The following is a 21,505-nucleotide window of genomic DNA, read 5'->3' as shown; positions in this document are numbered from 1 at the left end:
CCTGTGTACTGTGCATTGTTATCTCAAACTTTCTTATTAGTTTTACCCAATTCAGCTTTGTACACTACAGAACACCTCCCCTCTATATTGCAGAGATGGTTAGAGAGGGAAGTATCCCATAGTCAGGGCCGTCTTTAATACGGGGAAAAAGCGGAAGCTGCCCCGGGCCAAGTCATTATTGTGGGGCACAACGCGGCTGCCCCTCGAGCCCCTTGTCTTGGAGGCCCCGGACCTGGTGGGGGCGGGAGCAGGGGAAAGGGGAGCAGAATTAAGAGCCTGGGAAGGAGAAGATCTCCACCACCTCCCTGACCCCTGGAAAGGAGAGCATCAGTGGGTGCAGCATCCCCAGCAGTGGCATCTCCCAGTTCATGGTCCCAACAACAACAGCAACAGCCGCTAGGCGGACATTCTGACCAGGGCCCAGAGGACAAGGACAGGCAAGAGCGCAGACAGCCAGGGACCACAGAGCAGAGAAAGGAGCAGATCAGCCGCAATGAGAACTGACCCTGCCCGCTGCTGGCATGCCAAGTACCAGGCATCACACACTCACCTACCACAGATAGGGACTGGGACAGGGAGGCACAGGAGGAACTGCAGACAGGGATGGGGGTCTCTCTCTCTCACATCCTCCCCCTATCAACGGCCGAGCGCCCATGCTGCGGCGAGCTCCACAACGCCGACAACCCACGCCGCAGCGTTCCCCACTTCTCACTCTCTCACCCCCTCCACACCCTCCCACCCCCCTCTCTCCCTCTCACCCCCTCCCCCTCTCTCTCTCACACTCCTCTCACCCCCTCTCACAACCCCCCCTCCTCTCCTCTCTCTCTCTCTCTCTCTCTCTCTCTCATCCCCTCTCTCTCATCCCCTCTCTCACCCTCCTCCCTGCACCACTCTTCTTTCAGCCCCCACTCCAACTCCCCCCTCCCCCCTCTCTCTCACCCCCTTCTCTTTTTCACCCCCTCTCTCACCCCCTCCTTCTCCCCTCTCTCTCTCTCTCACCCCCTCCCTCAAACCCCCTTCTCCCCCCTCTCTCTCACCCCCTTCTCTCTCTCAACCCCTTCTTCTCCCCCATCTCTCTGTCACTCCCTTCTCTCTCTCTTCCATCTCTCTCAACTCCTCCATTTCACCCTCCCTCCCCCTTCTCTCTCTCTCTCTCTCTCTCTCTCTCTCTCACACACATCTATCACCCCCTCTCCCCCACCCCTCTCTCCCTTCACCCCCACTCTCTCACCCCCTCTCTTTCACCCACAATCTCTCTGTCTCCACCCCTTCTCTCTCCCCCCCCCTTCTTACTCTCATCCCCTTCTTTCTTTTACCCCCTCTCTCTCCTTCACCCCTCACCTCCCTCTCACTCTCTCTCAGCCCACCTTCTCTTCTCTCTCTCTCTCATAACAACTGACAGATGACAGCAAGTTAGTGTTGCTGATCCCCACACAGCACTGTCACTGATCCCATTCCCCCAAGCACTGCCACTCATCCCACTGCCAATGATGCCATCCCCCCACCAGCACTGACACTCATCCCATCCCCACTAAGCACTGACACTCATCCCATCCCCCCACCAGCACTGCCAATGATGCCATCCCTCCACCAGCACTGACACTCATCCCATCCCCACTAAGCACTGACACTCATCCCATCCCTCCCAAGCACTGCCACTAATCCCATAGCACTGTCACTGATTACACCCTCCCCCCAGCACTGCCACCGATCCCATCACCCCCAGTAATGCCACTCATCCCATATACCCCATCACCACCACTACCGCCACTGATCACACTCCACCCCCTCCCCACCTTCCCAGCCCTAGCAACCAATGGGTGTGTGGTGATGATGTGCAATAACCTCTACCACCAATCAGCAAGCAGAAATGATGTGCTGTAACCTCTAGCAACTAATCAGTGATTGATAATGATATGCTGTGTCCTCTGGCAACCAATTGCAATCGCTGCCTGATCTGCTGCAGTAAACTGATTTTGAGCCTATTTATTGTATGTCTAAGAGCAGGTGGAGAGCAAAATTGCATGTGGGGTGGGGACCCAAGAAAATGTTTGCCAGGGTCAAATGAATATTAAAGATGGCCTTGCCTATAGTCCTAGCACATTTCCTTTTCAAGGGTGACAACGTAGCTCCTCCAGAGATCCAGTACACTGAGTGCTGTCACCCTAGCACAGGAAGTGTTCTGCTGGCACAGGTGAAAGTAAAGCCTGGGGAAAAACAAAACCCAAAACGAATGCAGCCATTATATCCAAGGACCGGTAAGCTGCTATATATTATTATTTTTTTTTTGTTCTTGGGTTTAGATAATCTTTAACGGCTTGCCATCCAGAGGATTTACTGCCCTTCCTGACCAGGCCATTTTTTGCGATATGGCGCTGCGTTACTTTAACTGACAATTGCGTGGTCATGCAACGCTGCACCAAATTACATTTATGTCCTTTTTTCCCAAGCATAAAGCTATCTTTTGGTGGTATTTGATCGCCTGTGCGGTTTGTATTTTTTGAGCTATAAAAAAAAGACCTACAAAATTGAGAACAAAAACAATACTTTTGACTTTTTGCTATAAAACATGTCCGGAAAAAAAATTTAAAAAATCTAATTTCATCATAAATTTAAGCCAAAATGTATTCTGCTCCGTGTCTTTGCTAAAAAAATCCCAATACGTGTAAATTAATTGGTGTCCGTGAAAGTTATAGCGTTTACAAATGGCGGTATATATACAGGTGAAATTCAAAAAATGAGAATATGGTGCAAAAGTTCATTTATTTCAGTGCAGCAACTTAAAAGGTGAAACTAATATATGAGACTCATTCCATGCAAAGCAAGATAGTTCAAGCCGTGATTTGTCATCATTGTGATGATTATGGCTTACAGCTCATGAAAACCCCAAATCCACAATCTCAGAAAATGAGAATATTGTGAAAAGGTGGAATAATCTCGGCTCAAAGTGTCCCACTCTAATAAGCTCATTCAGCCATAACACCTGCAAAGGGTTCCTGAGCCTTTAAATGGTCTCTCAGTCTGGTTCAGTAGGAATCACAATCATGGGAAAGACTGCTGACCTGACACCATCATTGACACCCTCCATAAGGAGGGAAAGCCTGAAAAGGGAATTGTAAAAGAAGTTGGATGTTCCCAAAGTGCTGTATCAAAGCACATTAATAGAAACTTATGTGGAAGGGGAAAAGTGTGGAAGAAAAGGTGCACAAGCAGCAGGGATGACCGCAGCCTGGAGAGGATTGTCAGGAAAAGGCCATTCAAAAGTGTTGGGGACTTTCACAAGGCGTGGACTGAGGCTTGAGTCAGTGCATCAAGAACCACCACGCAGGGGGATCCTGGACATGGGCTTCAAATGTCGTATTCCTCTTGTCAAGCCACTCCTGAACAACAAACAACGTCAGAAGCGTCTTATCTGGGCTAAAGATGAACAGACCTGGTCTGCTGCTCAGTGGTTCCAAAGTCCTCTTTTCTGATGAGAGCAACTTTTGCATCTCATTTGGAAACCAAGGCCCCGAGTATGGAGGAAGAATGGAGAGGCCCAAGGACCCGAGTATGGAGGAAGAATGGAGAGGCACAAGGACCCCGAGTATGGAGGAAGAATGGAGAGGCACAAGGACCCCGAGTATGGAGGAAGAATGGAGAGGCCCAAGGACCCCGAGTATGGAGGAAGAATGGAGAGGCCCAAGGACCCCGAGTATGGAGGAAGAATGGAGAGGCCCAAGGACCCCGAGTATGGAGGAAGAATGGAGAGGCACAAGGACCCCGAGTATGGAAGAAGAATGGAGAGGCCCAAGGACCCCGAGTATGGAGGAAGAATGGAGAGGCCCGAGGACCCCGAGTATGGAGGAAGAATGGAGAGGCCCCAAGGACCCGAGTATGGAGGAAGAATGGAGAGGCCCAAGGACCCAGAGTATGGAGGAAGAATGGAGAGGCCCAAGGACCCCGAGTATGGAAGAAGAATGGAGAGGCCCAAGGACCCCGAGTATGGAGGAAGAATGGAGAGGCCCGAGGACCCCGAGTATGGAGGAAGAATGGAGAGGCCCAAGGACCCCGAGTATGGAGGAAGAATGGAGAGGCCCAAGGACCCAGAGTATGGAGGAAGAATGGAGAGGCCCAAGGACCCCGAGTATGGAGGAAGAATGGAGAGGCCCAAGGACCCCGAGTATGGAGGAAGAATGGAGAGGCCCAAGGACCCCGAGTATGGAGGAAGAATGGAGAGGCACAAGGACCCCGAGTATGGAAGAAGAATGGAGAGGCCCAAGGACCCCGAGTATGGAGGAAGAATGGAGAGGCCCGAGGACCCCGAGTATGGAGGAAGAATGGAGAGGCCCAAGGACCCGAGTATGGAGGAAGAATGGAGAGGCCCAAGGACCCAGAGTATGGAGGAAGAATGGAGAGGCCCAAGGACCCCGAGTATGGAGGAAGAATGGAGAGGCCCAAGGACCCCGAGTATGGAGGAAGAATGGAGAGGCACACACTGCAAGATGCTTGAAGTCCAGTGTGAAGTTTCCACAGTCTGTGTTGATTTGGGGATCCATGTCATCTGCTGGTGTTGGTCCACTGTGCTTCATTAAGTCCAGGGACAACGCAGCCGTCTACCAGGAGATTTTGGAGCACTTCATGCTTCCTTCCGCAGATGAGCTTTATGGGGATGCTGACTTCATTTTCCAGCAGGACTTGGCACCGCCCACACTGCCAAAAGCACCAAAACCTGGTTCAATGACCGTGGGATTACTGGTGCTTGGTTGGCCAGCAAACTCGCCTGACCCAGATAATCTATGGGGCATTGCCAAGAGAAAGATGAGAGACATGAGACGGAACAATGCAGAAGAGCTGAAGGCCGCTATTGAAGCATCCTGGTCTTCCATAACACCTCAGCAGTGCCACAGGCTGATAGCTTCCATGCCACGCCGCATTGAGGCAGTAATTGCTGCAAAAGGGGCCCCAACCAAGTACTGAGTACATATGCAGCTTCTACTTTTCAGAGGTGCGATATTGTTCTATGTACAATCCATGTTTTATTGATCGCATGGAATATTCTCATTTTCTGAGATTGTGGATTTGGGGTTTTCATGAGCTGTAAGCCATAATCATCACAATGATGACAAATCACGGCTTGAACTATCTTGCTTTGCATGGAATGAGTGTATCTCATAGATTAGTTTCACCTTTTAAGTTGCTGCACTGAAATAAATGAACTTTTGCACCATATTCTCATTTTTCGAGTTTCACTGTATGCTGGGATTTTTTGTAAAATTTATTTTTACTAGTAATGGCGGCGATCAGTGAATTCTGACACTGGGGGGGGGGAGCTCACTTTGTATAAATTTTTTTATTGCACATATTTGATAGCAAAAAGTCTAAAATATTGTTTTTTTTCTTAAAATTGTCGTTTTTTTTTGTTTATAGCACAAAAAAAAATATGCACAGGTGATAAATTACCACCAAAAGATAGCTCAATTCGTGGGAAAAAAATGATGTAAATTTTATCTGGGTGTACTGTTGCATGACCGCGCAATTGTCAGTTAAAGTAACGCAGCGCCGTATTGCAAAAAATGGCCTGATCAGGAAGGGGGGCAAAGCCTCTGGAGGGCATCATTACAAAAAAAATAAGATACCTGATTCGGGTAATGGGGCTCCACTGGGGAGGGAAGAATCCTGTACAGAGAGATGCATTGCTGACCACTAGTAAGTTCAAGCTACTCGGTGTCATTCATAAAAGGCAAGTCTTTACTGGCTACATATTAAACTACAACTGTGACAAGCTAACACATTTTGGCTGTAGCAGCTTTCCTCGTGGAACCTAGTGCTATGAGAAAGGCTACTGCTGTTGAAATGCGCCAGCCTGTCATCGTTGTGTTCTAGTATGTAGCCAATATAGACTTGTCATTTATGGATGACACCGAGTAGCCGGCTTGAAATTACTACTGTTCCGAGTAAGGAGACACTCCAGCCAGAGCATCAGTTCCTGGGCCACCAGAAGCTGTATTTACAGTTGAATGTGTGTATCCTATTTTTTCTTACGATTGTGCTATGAAGAAGGCTGCTACAGTCGAAACCTGTTAGCCTGTCAGAGTTATGTTTTAGTACATAGCCAATAAAGAATTTGGGATTGGATTGAACCCAGGAAGAAGCTATCACTCCCAGTCAATGATATTCACCTAATATGGCTATGCAACCATATTCGGTCAATGGTGTCATGAGCGTCCCCACCCTTTTGTGTATGTGAAGTTGAATGACTTGGCCTCAGTTGATTGGGTGGTAGTTATATAGTTTGTCTGGCTGAAAAAAGGCAAAATTCCATCCAGTTCAACCAGACCTTCATAATGTTCAGGAGGAAGTTTGTACCATTCTTCCTCACAGAGCAGCTTCAGCTCAGCCATATTCTTAGGATATCTAGTGTCAATGGCTCCCTGAAGTCATTCCACAGCATCTCTGTAAGATCGAGGTCTGGGCACTGATTACATAGTTTGGATGAAATAAAACAAAAGTCCATCCAGTGCAACCATAAAAAAAAAAAGTTATAATCCGACACCCAGAGTTGACCCAGAGGAAGGCAAAAAAACCCAGCAAAGCACGATCCAATTTGCTCCTGCAGGGGAAAAAATTCCTTCCTGATCCCCGAGAGGCAACTTTCCCTATAAATGTTATATCCAGTTCAGGGGCGGACTGACCATTTGGAAACTCAGGCACTGCTCGAGGGCCTGGGGTCAGTATGGGGCCCCATGAGATGCCCCTGGTACCTTTTTCATAGGCTTTTTTGACTTTGGGCAAGGATACAGGGGCCCCATGATCCCCTATTGCCCGGGGGCCCCATGAGTTGTCAGTCCGCCCCTGATCCAGTTATATTCTGTGTATCCAAGAAAGAATCCAGGACTTTCCTACAGCAATCCACTGAGCTGGCCACAACCAACTCTTGAGGGAGTCTATTCCACATTCTCACAGCTCTTACTGTGAAGAAACCTTTTAGTAGTGATGGCTTCCTTGTGGGTGTGTTCTGAACCCAAGTTTGATCCCGCGCTTATCCTTAAGACCACCTGCTGAAAAAAACAGCCATTTGGCCATCTCAGTGTTGAATATTTTTTGCAATCGAAGGCAGATCAGTTTTATTAGAGGAAAGTTAGAGCTTCTCATATACATATTTGTTGCAGATTAATTATATTTTATTGCATTTTTATTTTTTGAAGGTCCGAAACCCAGTAAAATGATTTGTATGACATGGCAACAAACAGGTGACAGAACTGGCACCCCAAACCATTCCCAAATGGTACACAAAAATAATTTATGCTCCGCAAGTTTTATCTTTGATATACAGTTTCAAGTAGCTTTCATATGAAGGTAGATGGTTTCCACTGTATAACATATTGTAATGACAAATATCTATCTCTGTGCAGGAACGGTTGTGTTGGGCGTCGAGGGGTGATGGCCGAATTCACAATCCGAGTCTATAAGAACAAAGACTACAATGCTGTCCGGATGATGTTTGCTGAGGGGATGCTGGAGCACATTCCGGCCACTTGTGCCTACTTGTTGAAGCTCCCCCGGGCACAGTTTATCCTCTTCATCTCCTTTATCAGCCTCCTTTTAGTCTCCAGGTCCTACTTGCTCTCTCTAGTCAGCCTGGCTGTCGTGTTCACGGGAGGTCGCCGTGTGCTGACCAGAGAGTACCACCAGTACGTAGATCGATGTCAACGAGAAGACTTGCTGGACATTGAGGAGTCTTACATGGCAAGCAACAACTCCTGCTTCTGGGTGGCAGAGTCCAACGGCCGAGTTGTTGGGATGGTCGGCGTCCAATCTGCCCCTCGTTCTAGCAAAGTGATGCAGCTCAAACGTCTATCGGTGGCCAAAGACCAGAGGCACAAAGGCATCGCCAAAGCCCTGTGCACAAAGGTCACTGACTTTGCTCGTCAACGAGGGTACCAAATGGTGACACTGGAGACATCCATGATTCAACACGCAGCTCATAAGTTATACGAAACAATGGGATTTCAGAAGACCAACGATGAGATCTTCCCGTCCTTCCTTGGAAGATTTGCAAACTTCTCCATCCTGACTTATGAGTATAAAATCCTAGATTAATCTAGAGACGGATGGGGGACCGCCTGCCTTGGAGTATTTATTTAGCACTATTTTTACAAAAAGCTGGAATGAGCATGAGATTGAAATATAAAATTTTATTTTGAAACCATTTGAATGTTTTCTAAAACTTCTATCATTGTACAGTAAACCTAAATGATTGCTGCTTGTTGTGCATTACTGAAAAATGTCTGTAGGTCAGGATTAAGTTGTCTCTAAAAACTATATTTGTTTGGGATAGAGTAGGGAAGGGTTATTATTATTATTATTATTATTACATGGAGTTTATATAGTGCCAAAGGGTTTGCTCAGCGCTGTACAATAGAGGGGGGGACAATACATGGCACAGTACAAAAACAGCGTATGAGGGGTTAGAGGGCCCTACTCTTTCAAGCTTACAATCTAGGAGGGAGGGGGTAGTGGAACAATAGAAAGTGGCTGAGGGGGATGAAGTGGCTGAGGGGGATGAAGTGGTGGGAGGAATAAGGGAGGATGGCCGTTAGGTGAGGGTGGGGTAGGCTTCCCTGAAAAGATGGGTTTTGAGGGAGCGCCTGAATGTGGGGAGGGAAGGCGACAGTCGGATGGATTGGGGCAGTGAGTTCCAGAGGATAGGGGAGGACCTGGAGAAGTCCTGCAGTCGTGCATGGGAGGAGGAGACCAGGGAGCAGGATAGAAGGAGGTCCTGTGAGGAGCGAAGGGTACGGGTAGGGTGGTACTTGGGGATCAGGTTGGTGAGGTAGTCAGGGTTAGAACCTCCGTCAACCTTCCTTCTCTGTAGGTGTCCCCGTTAGGGAGATTGTTGGGAAATTCAACATTTTACAGTTGTCACCAGAAGAGGTGAGGTATTATCTCCTTTCTTAGCGGTGACAACTGTCTAAGAAGAGATTTCACTTCACTTTGGGGAGATTTCCACTTACTTGCTGTTGGGTGTCTAAGGCAGGAAATGAAAAGAAATCTCCCCAATGGGAATTAAATAATTGAATTTAAGTGATTATAACCATTCCATACTCTATCCACATAAAAAAAAATGGAAAATACTTACCGTAATTTTCCTTTCCTGGAACCAATCCATGGCAGCATTCTTGTGGGAGTTACTCTGCCTGCTTCCACCCCCAGGACCAATGCATAGCTATAAAAAGTTAACACCCACACAACAGCCCATTCCCTGCACGTCTCTAGGAACGAACTGGGTTGGTTTAGTATGCTGCCATGGATTGGCGCCAGGAAAGGAAAATTACAGTACATATTTAATGCAATTTTCCATTTTCCTGGCGCCAACATGGCAGCATGCATGTGATAGACCAATAACAAGCTACCAGGCTGGGCAGCTTAAGTAAATCTAATCTTAAAAAGTGCACAAGCTGCCGCCTTCTCACCAAAGTCAGCTGTAGTGGGGATTACTGAGCCCATCAGAAATGCTAAAGAAACACCCCATAAAAGGACCTGTTTGACTGTCCTGCCTATCATGTTGGTTGTCATACACTGTATTGGGCGGCCGGCCTTTCCACGCACATGAACTTTAATGGCCCCCCAGTCTTAGTCCGTAGGGTTCAATATTGAGTTGGCCCCGCCCTTTGCAGCTATAACAGCTTCAACTCTTCTGGGAAGGCCGTCCACAAGGTTTAGGAGGGTGTCTATGGGAAGGTTGGACCATTCTTCCAGAAGCACATTTGTCAGGTCAGGCACTGATGTCGGGGGAGGAGGCCTGGCTCGCAGTCTCTGCTCTAATTCTTCCCAAAGGTGTTCTATGGGGTTGAGGTCAGGACTCTGTGCAGGACAGTCAAGTTCCTCCACCCCAAACTGGCTCCTCCATGTCTTTATGGACCTTGCTTTGTGCACTGGTGCGCAGTCATGTTGGAACAGAAAGGGGCCATCCCCCAACTCTTCCCACAAAGTTGGGAGGATAAAATTGTCCAAAATGTCTTCACATGCTGACGCCTTAAGAGTTCCCTTCACTGGAACTAGGGGGCCAAGCCCAACCCCTGAAAAACTCCCCCACACCATAATCCCCCCTCCACCAAACTTTACACTTGGCACAATGCAGTCAGGCAAGTACTGTTCTCCTGACCACCAAAAAACCCAGACACGTCCATCAGATTGCCTGACAGAGAGGCGTCACTCCAGAGAACACGTCTCCATTGCTCTAGAGTCCAGTGGCGGCGTGCTTTACACCACGGCATCCGACGCTTTGCATTGCACTTGGTGATGGAAGGCTTGGATGCAGCTGCTCGGCCATGGAAACCCATTCCATGAAGCTCTCTACGCACTGTTGTTGGGCTCATCTGAAGGCCACACCAAGTTTGGAGGTCTTTAGCTATTGACTCTGCAGAGAGTTGGCGACTTCTGCGCACTGTGCGCTTCAGCATGCGCTGACCCCGCCCTGTCATGTGACGTGGCCTACCACTTGGTGGCTGAGTGGCTGTTGTTCCCAGTTGCTTCCACTTTGTTATAATCCCACTAACAGTTGAGCGTGGAATATTTAGTAGCCAGGAAATGTCACGGATGGACTTATTGCCCAGGTGGCCACCTATCACGGGACCACGCTTGGAGTCACTGAGCTCCTGTGAGCGACCCATTCTTTCACCAATGTTTGTAGAAGCAGTCTGCATGCCTAGGGGATGGATTGTATACACCTGTGTCCATGGAGGGGATTGGAACTCCTGAATCACATGATTGGGAGGGGATTGGAACACCTGAATCACATGATTGGGAGGGGATTGGAACACCTGAATCCAATGTTTTGGAGGGCGGGGACAATACTTTTGGCAATATATTGCATCTATGTAAGGAAGTAGCTGTTGTGTGGGTGTTAACTCTTTATAGCTATGCACTGGTCATGTGGGCGGTAGTAGGCGGGGCTACTACCCCATGTATGCTGCCATGTTGGCGCCAGAAAAATGGTTTTGGCTTTAGTTACACATAAAAGCTGAAATTGAATCTGCTCATATTTTGCCCCACAGCACCCCCTTCAATAATATGTGAATGAAATGATTCAATAAAACCTTTCCATTTTTATTACAGACCTTATTTTAGGTCCAATGATGTCATCACTGTGTCTATGTGCTTCTCTATGCAATGCAAGCAGATTATGGCTGGTAGGAGATCCGACACAATGCTGTACATAGCTTTCTAAAACATCACAGCAACTTGCCTCAGTACTCCTCTCAAGGGCCCACAGTCGGAGCACTGATGGGTAGGTATCAAGCTGGAGGAGTATTTGAATGCAGGTTGTTCTAGGTAATGCCCAAATGTGATGCATGGTTGAAAGAAATGTAATCCAATGAAGGGAAAAGCCAGGGACAATCAGGCTGGGGTGGAAGGGGCTTTATGATGCTGGACATCTCCCATGAAGGGGAGGAGTTCATACAATGAAGGGGAGGGGTATCTGAATGCAGACCACCCTAGGTAATGTGCGATGCGATGTCCATGTGTGATGCTAAGCCTCTCTAATCAGAAGAACTGAAATCCAATGAATGAAAGGGAAGGGGCAGAGCCAGGGTCCAGGACAAGGGATGGGCAGGAGGGGCAGCTGCCCTGGGAACCATGGAACAAGGGGGCAGAGAATGGACACAGGACAAAAACCCATTCTATGTCACGAATTATCAGTTGGTGTGGAGGTGCAGATCTGCATCCTTGCCCTGGGTGCTAGACAGGGGCGGACTGACAACTCATGGGGCCCCCGGGCAATAGGGGTTCATGGGGCCCCTGTTTCCTTGTCCAAACTCAAAAAAGTCTATGAAAAAGGTACCAGGGGCATCCCATGGGGCCCCCTACTGACCCCGGGCCCTCGGGCAGTGCCCGAGTTTCCAAATGGTCAGTCTGCCCCTGGTGCTAGATGGACTAGATGGAGTCAATCAGACTGGGGAAGGAAGGGTTAGACTAACTGAGGGGTGTCAAACTGGCGGCCCTCCAGCTGTTGTGAAACTACAAGTCCCATCATGCCTCTGCCGTTGGGAGTCATGCGTGTAATTGTCAATCTTGCAATGCCTCAAGAGCTGGAGGGTTTGACACCCATGGGTTAGATGATGCTGGGGATGGCGTTTCTGATGATGGGGCGGAGTTCCTATAATGTGTCAGCCTCACCCGTCCTATACATGCCCCCCGGAGGTGCATCACATGGGGATCCCCAATATCTGTGTATGCTGGCGGTATACACAGCATCCATTTCTTTGGATCTTTTTTCTGTTTCTACTCTCTTGGCTTCATCTATATTGTTTTTATTATCACTTCTGATATTGTCCTCGCCATTCACCGGTGGGACTATCTACTCCTCTACATGTCATTATTTTATACGTCATTTTTATTCTAAATTTAATAAATATTCTGCCATTGATACCATTCAGATGTCAGTACGTCGGTATTTGTGGATTGGTTTTCCTTGTACAAATGGATGAGGGCCTCAGCTGGAGTGGGTGATGGGATGAAAACCTGAACCCTCCGGAAAGTGGTTGTCTTCTTCCCTTTAGCTGCCCAGACTTCAGCTTTATCCACTTACCTCCCGGGGCAATTTTTATCATTTTTTTTAGAATTATGTGCTAGAAATTAATGTATAGCCCCCGTTATAATATATATATATTTTTTTCTAACTTTATTGCTATCACAAAGGGTTAACAAATCCCCTATGTGATAGCATGGGCTGGTCACAGGTCCTCTCATGGAGACATTGAGGGGCTGTTAGATTCCTAATGCCTCCCCTGCCCCCCACTGCAGCTAATCAAATACAGACCATGTTTGGATAGCTGTATCCTTGGCTACAGTAGCTGAGGAATAGCGGCGGTGACCTCAGAAATGTCATACTACACCTTACTTCTGGGGCAGGGGCGGACTGACAAATCATGGGGCCCCCAGGCAATAGGGGATCATGGGGCCCCTGTGTCCTTGCCCAAACTCAAAAAAGCCTATGAAAAAGGTACCAGGGGCATCTCATGGGGCCCCCTACTGATCCCGGGCCCTCGGGCAGTGCCTGAGTTTCCAAATGGTCAGTCCGCCCCTGTTCCGGGGTCATTGGTCACAGGAGGGAGGAGAAATCCTCCAGCTTTTTCTGGGGAAGCTATTTCCTGCGGTCCTGGGCAGGATCCAAGGAACCGTCTCTGGTACCACTGGTGGGGGGAGGGGGTGCACTTTGAAAGCTCCTTAAAAGTGATTGGGTGGCTCTTTTATAGGAAAGCCCTTTGCCGACTCTTAAAGCCGGTACCAAGCTCATACTCACCTGTCTACTTGTCTGTCTGTTTATAAATATACCTTGGTAGACAAGTGGTTAAGTGTTTATTGGGCCGGCCCAGTGCTGCTGATGTTTTCCAATGGGCCGTGAGTGCTCACATACAGTAGGGCCCCTTTCACACAGGCGTTCCATACGTCTATTTTTCGTCTGTCCGTTTACGGATGAAAAATGAACCCCCATATATTTCTATGGACTAGCGGATGTAAATGGATGAACATCTGTTTACATCAGTTAATGTCTGCATCTGGTAACATTCATTTTTTTTTTTTTGAACGAAAGAAAACCCTATTTTTCTTCTGTTAAAAACAGAATGGTGAAAAATGGATATAAATGGACATACGTTTTTTTCATCTGTTTTTGCATTGGTAAAGGATGTAAAAAACAAATGTAAAAACTGACGAGAAACTGACAAGAAACTGAGGTAAACTGATCCTTTTTTTCTTTAAAAATGTGACTGAACTGATGAAAAAAAAAAAAGGAACACCCTTGTATTGCCAAAAGTATTGTCCCCCGCCCTCCAAATCATGTGATTCAGGTGTTCCAATCCCCTCCACATCATGTGATTCAGGTGTTCCAATCCCCTCCAAATCATGTGATTCAGGTGTTCCAATCCCCTCCAAATCATGTGATTCAGGTGTTCCAATTCCCTCCAAATCATGTGATTCAGGTGTTCCAATTCCCTCCAAATCATGTGATTCAGGTGTTCCAATCCCCTCCAAATCATGTGATTCAGGTGTTCCAATCCCCTCCAAATCATGCGATTCAGGTGTTCCAATCCCCTCCATATCATGTGATTCAGGTGTTTCAATCCCCTCCATATCATGTGATTCAGGTGTTCCAATCCCCTCCAAATCATGTGATTCAGGTGTTCCAATTCCCTCCAAATCATGTGATTCAGGTGTTCCAATTCCCTCCAAATCATGTGATTCAGGGGTTCCAATCCCCTCCATGGCCACAGGTGTATACAATCCATCCCCTAGGCACACAGACTGCTTCTACAAACATTGGTGAAAGAATGGGTCGCTCTCAGGAGCTCAGTGACTCCAAGCGTGGTCCCGTGATAGGTGGCCACCTGGGCAATAAGTCCATCCGTGACATTTCCTGGCTACTAAATATTCCACACTCAACTGTTAGTGGGATTATAACAAAGTGGAAGCAACTGGGAACAACAGCCACTCAGCCACCAACACTATATTGGTCCAGCCTAGAGCAGGGAGCTGCAGTAGGTAGTTTTGGTGCATTCACATACGATTGTACGGGGACTATACTCTCAAGGGCACAGCAGACAATGAATTTGGCCTAGTGTTGCTTTTTTAACCACTTCCCATCCGACCCATGGATACAAACGGCTGGATTGGAGCATTGCAGAAGTGGGTAGCCGATTGCAATGCGATCCGGTGCCCGCTGTGTCCAATCGCTGTACGGGACTTCTGTGTGAGGTCCCAATCATGTGATCACTGATTGGCCAATCAGTGATCACATGAATAGTAGTAAGCAAGATGTCACTTCTGACATCATTGCTTACTACTAGTGAAATCTGTGAATTATCACAGAGATCACATGGTACAGGGCTATTCACAACAGCCTTGTACCATGAGACAAGCTGTGACCAATCACAGCTCGCACAGTATATCTCAATGGCTGCAGGAATGCAGCCAGAGAGAAGGAGAAATGATTGCTTTTACAGCCTTTATGGGTATAAAAGCAATCAGTGTAAAAAAAATCTTCATCACCCCCCACAAGTAGTACAGTGTCACTATGGGGTGACACTGTACTGCTAGGGTGACAGTATGTTAAAAAAAACAATAACAATAATAATATGAAAAAATAAAATAAATAAAAATAAAATGGCGGCCATCTTAGTTTTTGGAGGGTTAGTTCTCTTCTGACCTGACGCTGTTTTATCTGCTATTCATTGAATGTTAATATTTGCAACATCCGGTTTTTCACGATTTAATAAATAATCTTTAAACTACTGCACTATGGGCACCCTTCATGGTCTCCTTTGAGGAGCATTTTGTTTGTAGAGCCCATTTGATCCAGTCATCCATCCACTGAATCCACAGAAGGGAGTTCCTGTAAGCAGGCTTCTTCACCCATTCATCCCTTAAAGGGACCTCTGGCTACCTGGATCTACTTACTCTCCGCTGGGCTTATAACATCACCACCCTGAAGAAGGATCACCAGCGCCCCTGACCACACCTTCCTGTTAAGGAGACCCTTGCTGTTACATTTAATGCGTACTCAAATTATGCATCTGGTGAGTGAGTAATTTTTACCACACCATTTGGAGCACCAGCACTGGATTTCATTGCTATTCCGCACCTTATATCCACACAGACTGTCACATTTTATTGAACTTTAATTTGTTTATATTTATTTATGATAATTGCTAATCCCTATTTGGGATATATTTTATAATATATCATTTTAGCGCTGCACTTATTTATTAGATGTTTATGACAAGGTTTTTATTTTGGTTACCTCGAGTGTTCAAGCTGCTGATTGGTTAGCGCTCACTATAACATCTTCTATATTTATTGTTGGAGAGCTAGCCAGCCTCTCCGTAGTGTACCACCCCAGACCCTAAATGAACTTCTCTTCTTCACCCAGCAATCTGGAGGTATCCCTGAGCAGGGGATCTGGTTCCTGTCACTGGACAGTCCCAAGTAGGCAGCGAATCTGGCTTCCCACCAGAGTATTCCTTCCCCTATGTGTCCAGGGGGTGCAGGGGTACTCACTCAGATCCTCAACTGTACCGCTTTTAGGCCTGGTAGCAGCCACCAACCCATCAGGAGGGCCGCTCCTTCCCTGCCATACCAGTAGTCCTCGCTCTGAGGGCCAATGAAACTCTCTGCTTTCTTCCTTTCCAGCTCCAGGCCTGCAGGTAGGCCCCATCCCACTGGGTCTCCTCGCAGTCTCCAGTCTTCAGCCTCACATCTTTCTCACTGTCTTCATCTGAACTCTCCTGCCACTGAGCAGGCTAGAAACACATTTAATGGTGTCCTGGCCCCTTTCTAAGCATCTTGTTGGGGGTTGGCCAGGATCCTTCAAGAGTGCAAGCCAACCACTCCTCAGATCCACCCACTGTCTCCAGGCATTCCTCCAAAGCTCTAGACCTCCTGACCACAATTTGACCCCTCTTACTATTACTATCAGCCCTCCTCTCTATCAATCAGGACTCTAGCTCCCCCTAACTAACTAGAAGGGTGCTACATAAAGATACCCCCTGGGAGTGGGGTCATTTATAAATGCATATGATTTCCAACTGACCACGGCTCCAATTTATTGGTCGTAAGTAAAGGAAAAGTAGGGAGGAAAGGCACTGGCGGGTTCAAACAATACTTTTTGTGCATTAAAGTTGGCTCGGAGAGAATTGGGAGCCATTGGCTCCCACTGCTGTCAACCACAGCCAGCGAGCCAATGAGAAGAGGGGGGGGCGGGGTCTCTCTGTGTGAATAGAATTTTCCCCTATGTTGGCATTCTGTCCACAGTAGCATTTGCATAGGCAGAGCAGAGTAGGACTGGCCGTAGAGGGATTACTTTGACGCAGTTGGCGGCTTAAACATGAATTGCAATATTTGTGAACTAAATATCCGTATTTATTGCAGAGTCTGCATGAGAGGGTATATACCAGTGTGCAGGGGGCCCTTCTGTGTGAATGGACACACGGAGCATCAGGTGCCCCTATAGCAAGCTGCTTGCTGTGGGGAACCCGACAGGAAGGAGGGGCCAGGAGAGCCTGCAGGGGACCCGAGAAGAGGAGGATCTGGGCTGCTCTGTGCAAAACCGTTACACACAGCAGGTAAGTATAACATGTTTGTTATTTTTTCTTTAGAAAAAAAAATATACCTTTAGAATCACTTTATTCATTACTAAAACATATGATTTATAAGATTGTTATCAGCTTTTAAATGTTTTAATTATTGCGTTTTATTATTATTATTATTATTATTATTTTATTATTTTATTATTAAGAATAATTATTGTGTTATTATTATTACATTCATTAATAGTCATTATTATTTTTGTATTGGTGTTATTATTATATTTTTTATTATTATTACTAATAACTACTAATTATTCTTGCTGTGTAACTGGGGGGGGGGTCCTTTTCCTACATACTTTGTGCTGGAAAGGTGTTCCTTTTGGGAGATATCAGCGCACTGTACGCACTGACAGAGGGAACAGTGTCTGGGCGTTCACCGTCCCTGTATTCTGTACGTCATGAACAGACGGCCAGGTTGTACATTTACTGTCAGGTTTCCTGTGTGTAGAAGGCACAGATATGTGTACAGCCCTCCCCGGCCAGGACTTGTACCCAGAGAACAGAGAGCAGAGTTCAGAGAGGCACAGAGGACGTAGAGGAGGAACACCGGCACTGAGGACCCAGCACCTGCAGGTCAGTCCCAGGAATCGGATTCTCTGTCCGTTCCCCTCCACCAGATTTATACTGACCATTGCTAGCCATAGAGGGGATTCAATGTCTGCAGAATGTGGGGGGGGTATTCACAACCAATGCCATCCAGTGGCCAGGGCAAAGTCATCCAGTGGCCAGGGCACAAATGCCAAACTGCCCCCCCCCTCCATTTTTATTCATGATGTGTGAGCTTCAGGGATCTGCTTAGAGCGCCCCCCGCCCACCCCGCCCACCCCTCTTCCTGGCCCTGTTTCCAATGCAGAAGGATACGGCAGGGGATAGGGGAGCATAGGGACTCATGTATGTACAGGGGACCATCAGAACACGGAGTCAAGGCCCAGAGCAAACTGTTGTCACTGCAGTGCCTACCTACAGCTACACTCCGGACATGCAGCTATACACAGATAAGGTACTAATAGTTACATTGTTACGTAGTTATATAGTCATATTGTTACATTGTTATATAGTTACATAGTTACATAGTAAGTCTGACTGAAAAAAGACAAAACTCCATCCAGTTCAACCATTAAAAAAATAAAAATAAAATATGAAAGCTGTTTACTTGCCAATTGGAATTGTTGTCCATCCAGTCCTGAGATTCACACAGCTCTGCCACACAGCACAGCCCTGTCTATAGCTGGTGATTAAAGCGAGGTTCCAGTGAAAATAAAAAAAAATAAATAATAAAAAGTCAGCTGCTACAAAAAGTGTAAGAAAATAAATGCTTACCTGTCCCTCTATCCCACAATGCCCCCCCCCCCCCCCCGCAGCCAGTTTCAGCAGCTGCCCTGTGTTCCTGGCTACGGCATCTTCAGTGTGGGCACCCGGCTGGGACAGCTTGCGGCTCCACTGCACATGTGCGAGAAGTGCTGCGCTTTTTGAATGGCCCCGTAGTCTTCTGGGACCTGTCACATGTCCCAGAAGACTACGGGGAGGGAGGGGGAAGGACAACTTCTGCTTCTGATCGTGGAGCTCCACCCAACAGGGGAAGGATTGGTCCCCCACACCTGTGGGGAGCGGGTACCTGAAATTGACCCCCCCCCCGCCGCTCCCCAAAGGTGCCAATCCTTAACGGGGATCAGGGGACCGATCCTTCCCCTGTTGGGTGGAGCTCCGCTTGAAGCACATGACCGCATGACACCTGTTAACAGCTAGCACAGTCCTTCTTTTATGGATTAATAAATCATTTTCATAGTTTTCATCCAGCACCCCCCGGCGTGCGACCATTTTTCTTTCCTCGCTGGGCAGGAGACCTGACTTTTGTTTGCTGCCATAATGTAATGCTTTTAGGGTCTTGTCCCTCCCCCTTCCTGTGATTGGACAGCGAAAGGTGAAGCAGCACACTGATGAGCTCATGTATTTGTCACTCTGCTTTCTCCTTCTATCAGCATGCCCCTTGTTAGCACATACAGCACAGCTGATTGGTTCCTTGTGTTGCTCCTCCCTCTCCCAGTCTGAGCTCTGATGTACAGGGACTGCATTAATTGTGTGTTAACCCCTTGACGCCGACCGCACGCCTTTTTCCGTGGGGCCGCTAATTTGCGTACCTATCTGCCGTGCGGCGCACTTCCAGCACGAAGACTGGGGTGAGCGGTGAGGTCAGGGATGTATTTGGGTTTTGTGCTGTCCTAGGCAACACAAAAATTGTCTGCCCCCATGGACACCGACCAACAGCACCACCCCTTCCCTCTCCCATGGAGAGAGAGCACCCCTGCCCCCCACCCAGGAGAGCCTTCCACTACCCCCCCCGGCAGAAGAGAGACACTCATCCTCACAGCCCCAGATATCCCCGGGAATGAGAGTCAGGCTCTACATCCACCATCAAGCAGCCCTCCTCAGATCCCACGTGGTTCCCATGGTGCACATGTCTCTTCTTTCATCCCTTCTTCTGGAGGGAGGTGCTGCCGATCTGAACGAGGATACTTGCCGCTAGTGTGAATGAGCCCTCACAGACTTTCATTCAGACAGGAAGTGAGGGCAATTTTCAGTCCTTAACCTTTGACTTTTCTCTACATTCGTGTCCAAAGGTTTTGAGAATGAGGCAAATATTAATTTTCACAAAGTCTGCGGCTTCCGTGTTTGTAGATCTTTTTGTCACGTTCCTCTGGTATACGGAAGTAGAATGACAAGAGTTTCATACGTGTCAGAGGCTTTTCCTGACAATGATATGAAGTCAATATTTGCAGCGTTGATCTTTCTTTTTGAAGACCTCTGCGATTCCCCCTGGCATGCTGTCAATCAACTTCTGGGCCACCTCCTGACTGGTGGCAGTCCATTCTTGTATAATCAATGCTTGGAGTTTGTCGGAATTTGTGAGGTTTTCTTGTTCACCTGCCTCTTGAGGATTGACCACAAGTTCTCAAAGGGATGAAGGTCTGGGGAGTTTCCTGGCCTTCTGGCAAGGTGCTCCATCATGCTGGAGAAGGCATTGTTCCTCACCAAGCTGTTCTTGGATGGTTGGGAGAAGTTGCTCTTGGAGGATGTGGGGTTTTTGTTCACCCGCCTCTTAAGGATTGACCATGAGTTCTCAATGGGATGAAGGTCTGGGGAGTTTCCTGGCCATGGACCCAAAATGTCCATGTTTGGTTCCCCAAGCCACTTTAGTTATAACTTTTGCCTTCTGGAAAGGTGCTCCATCATGCTGGAGAAGACATTGTTCCTCATCAAACTGTTCTTGGATGGTTGGGAGAAGTTGCTCTCAGGATGTGGGGTTTTTGTTCACCCACCTCTTGAGGATTGACCATGAGTTCTGAATGGGATGAAGGTCTGGGGAGTTTCCTGGCCATGGACCCAAAATTTCAACGTTTGGTTCCCCAAGCCACTCAGTTATGACTTTTTCCTTCTGGCAAGGTGCACCATCATGCTGGAGAAGGCATTGTTCCTCACCAAGCTGTTCTTGGATGGTTGGGAGAAGTTGCTCTCGGAGGCTGTGGGGTTTTTGTTCACCCACCTCTTGCGGATTGACCATGAGTTCTCAATAGGATGAAGGTCTGGGGAGTTTCCTGGCCATGGACCCAAAATTTTGATGTTTTGTTCCCCAAGCCACTTTAGTTATGACTTTTGCCTTCTGGCAAGGTGCTCCATCATGCTGGAGAAGGCATTGTTCCTCACCAAACTGTTCTTGGATGGTTGGGAGAAATTGCTCTCGGAGGATGTTTTTGGACCATTCTTTATTTATGGCTGTGTTCCTGTGAGTGAGCTCCACTCCCTTGGCTGAGAAGCGACCCCACACATGAAGGATCTCAAGAGGCTTTACTGTTGGCATGACACAGGACTGATGGGAACGCTCACCTTTTCTTCTCCCTAAAAGATGTTTTTCGGATGCCCCAAACCATCAGAAAGGGGATTCATCAGAGAAAATTACTTTTCCTCAGCAATCCAGTCCCTGGACCTTTTGCAGAACATCAGTCTGTCCCTGATGTTTTTCCTGGAGAGAAGTGGCTTCTTTGCTGCCCTTCCTGACACCAGGCCATCCTCCAAAGGTCTTCTCCTCACAGTGAGTGCTGATGCATCACACCTGCCTGCTGCCATTCCTGAGCAAGCTCTGCACTGGTGGTGCCCCGATCCCGCAGCTGAATCAACTTTACCCTTGGTTCACATATCCGAGTTCCTGCAGGCCGCATTTTGCATGGGCACAAGAGCCCATTCATTTGAATGGACTCCCAGGCCCTGGGACACAGAGGGAAGAAGTCCCTACACTTCTTCTGAAAACGCAGCCCGCATGGGAACCTTGGTTCCCAGTACAGTTGCGATTTCCAGTGCGGGAGGGTGTGCCATTGGAATTA

General features: G+C 47.7%; 1 protein-coding gene across 1 annotated transcript; it reads left to right on the top strand.

Moving 5' to 3' along the window:
• The first annotated feature begins 7,297 nt into the window (after positions 1–7,297).
• LOC149435769 (putative N-acetyltransferase camello) lies at positions 7,298–11,106 on the top strand. The gene has a single exon (XM_089662466.1). The coding sequence runs from the start codon at positions 7,333–7,335 to the stop codon at positions 8,080–8,082; it is 750 nt and encodes a 249-aa protein (XP_089518592.1). The 5' UTR covers positions 7,298–7,332; the 3' UTR covers positions 8,083–11,106.
• The last annotated feature ends 10,399 nt before the right edge of the window (positions 11,107–21,505 follow it).

Source organism: Staurois parvus, unplaced genomic scaffold, assembly GCF_062004578.1.
Source record: "Staurois parvus isolate SC_StPar_1 unplaced genomic scaffold, SC_StPar_1.0 ptg001478l, whole genome shotgun sequence".
In the NCBI taxonomy this organism is placed as follows: domain Eukaryota; kingdom Metazoa; phylum Chordata; class Amphibia; order Anura; family Ranidae; genus Staurois; species Staurois parvus.
This window is presented reverse-complemented; position numbering and strand designations above follow the sequence as displayed.

Bases quoted from the DNA above. Each gene is read 5' to 3' on its own strand.
- LOC149435769 (XM_089662466.1), top strand. From the start codon at position 7,333: ATGAAGGTAGATGGTTTCCACTGTATAACATATTGTAATGACAAATAT.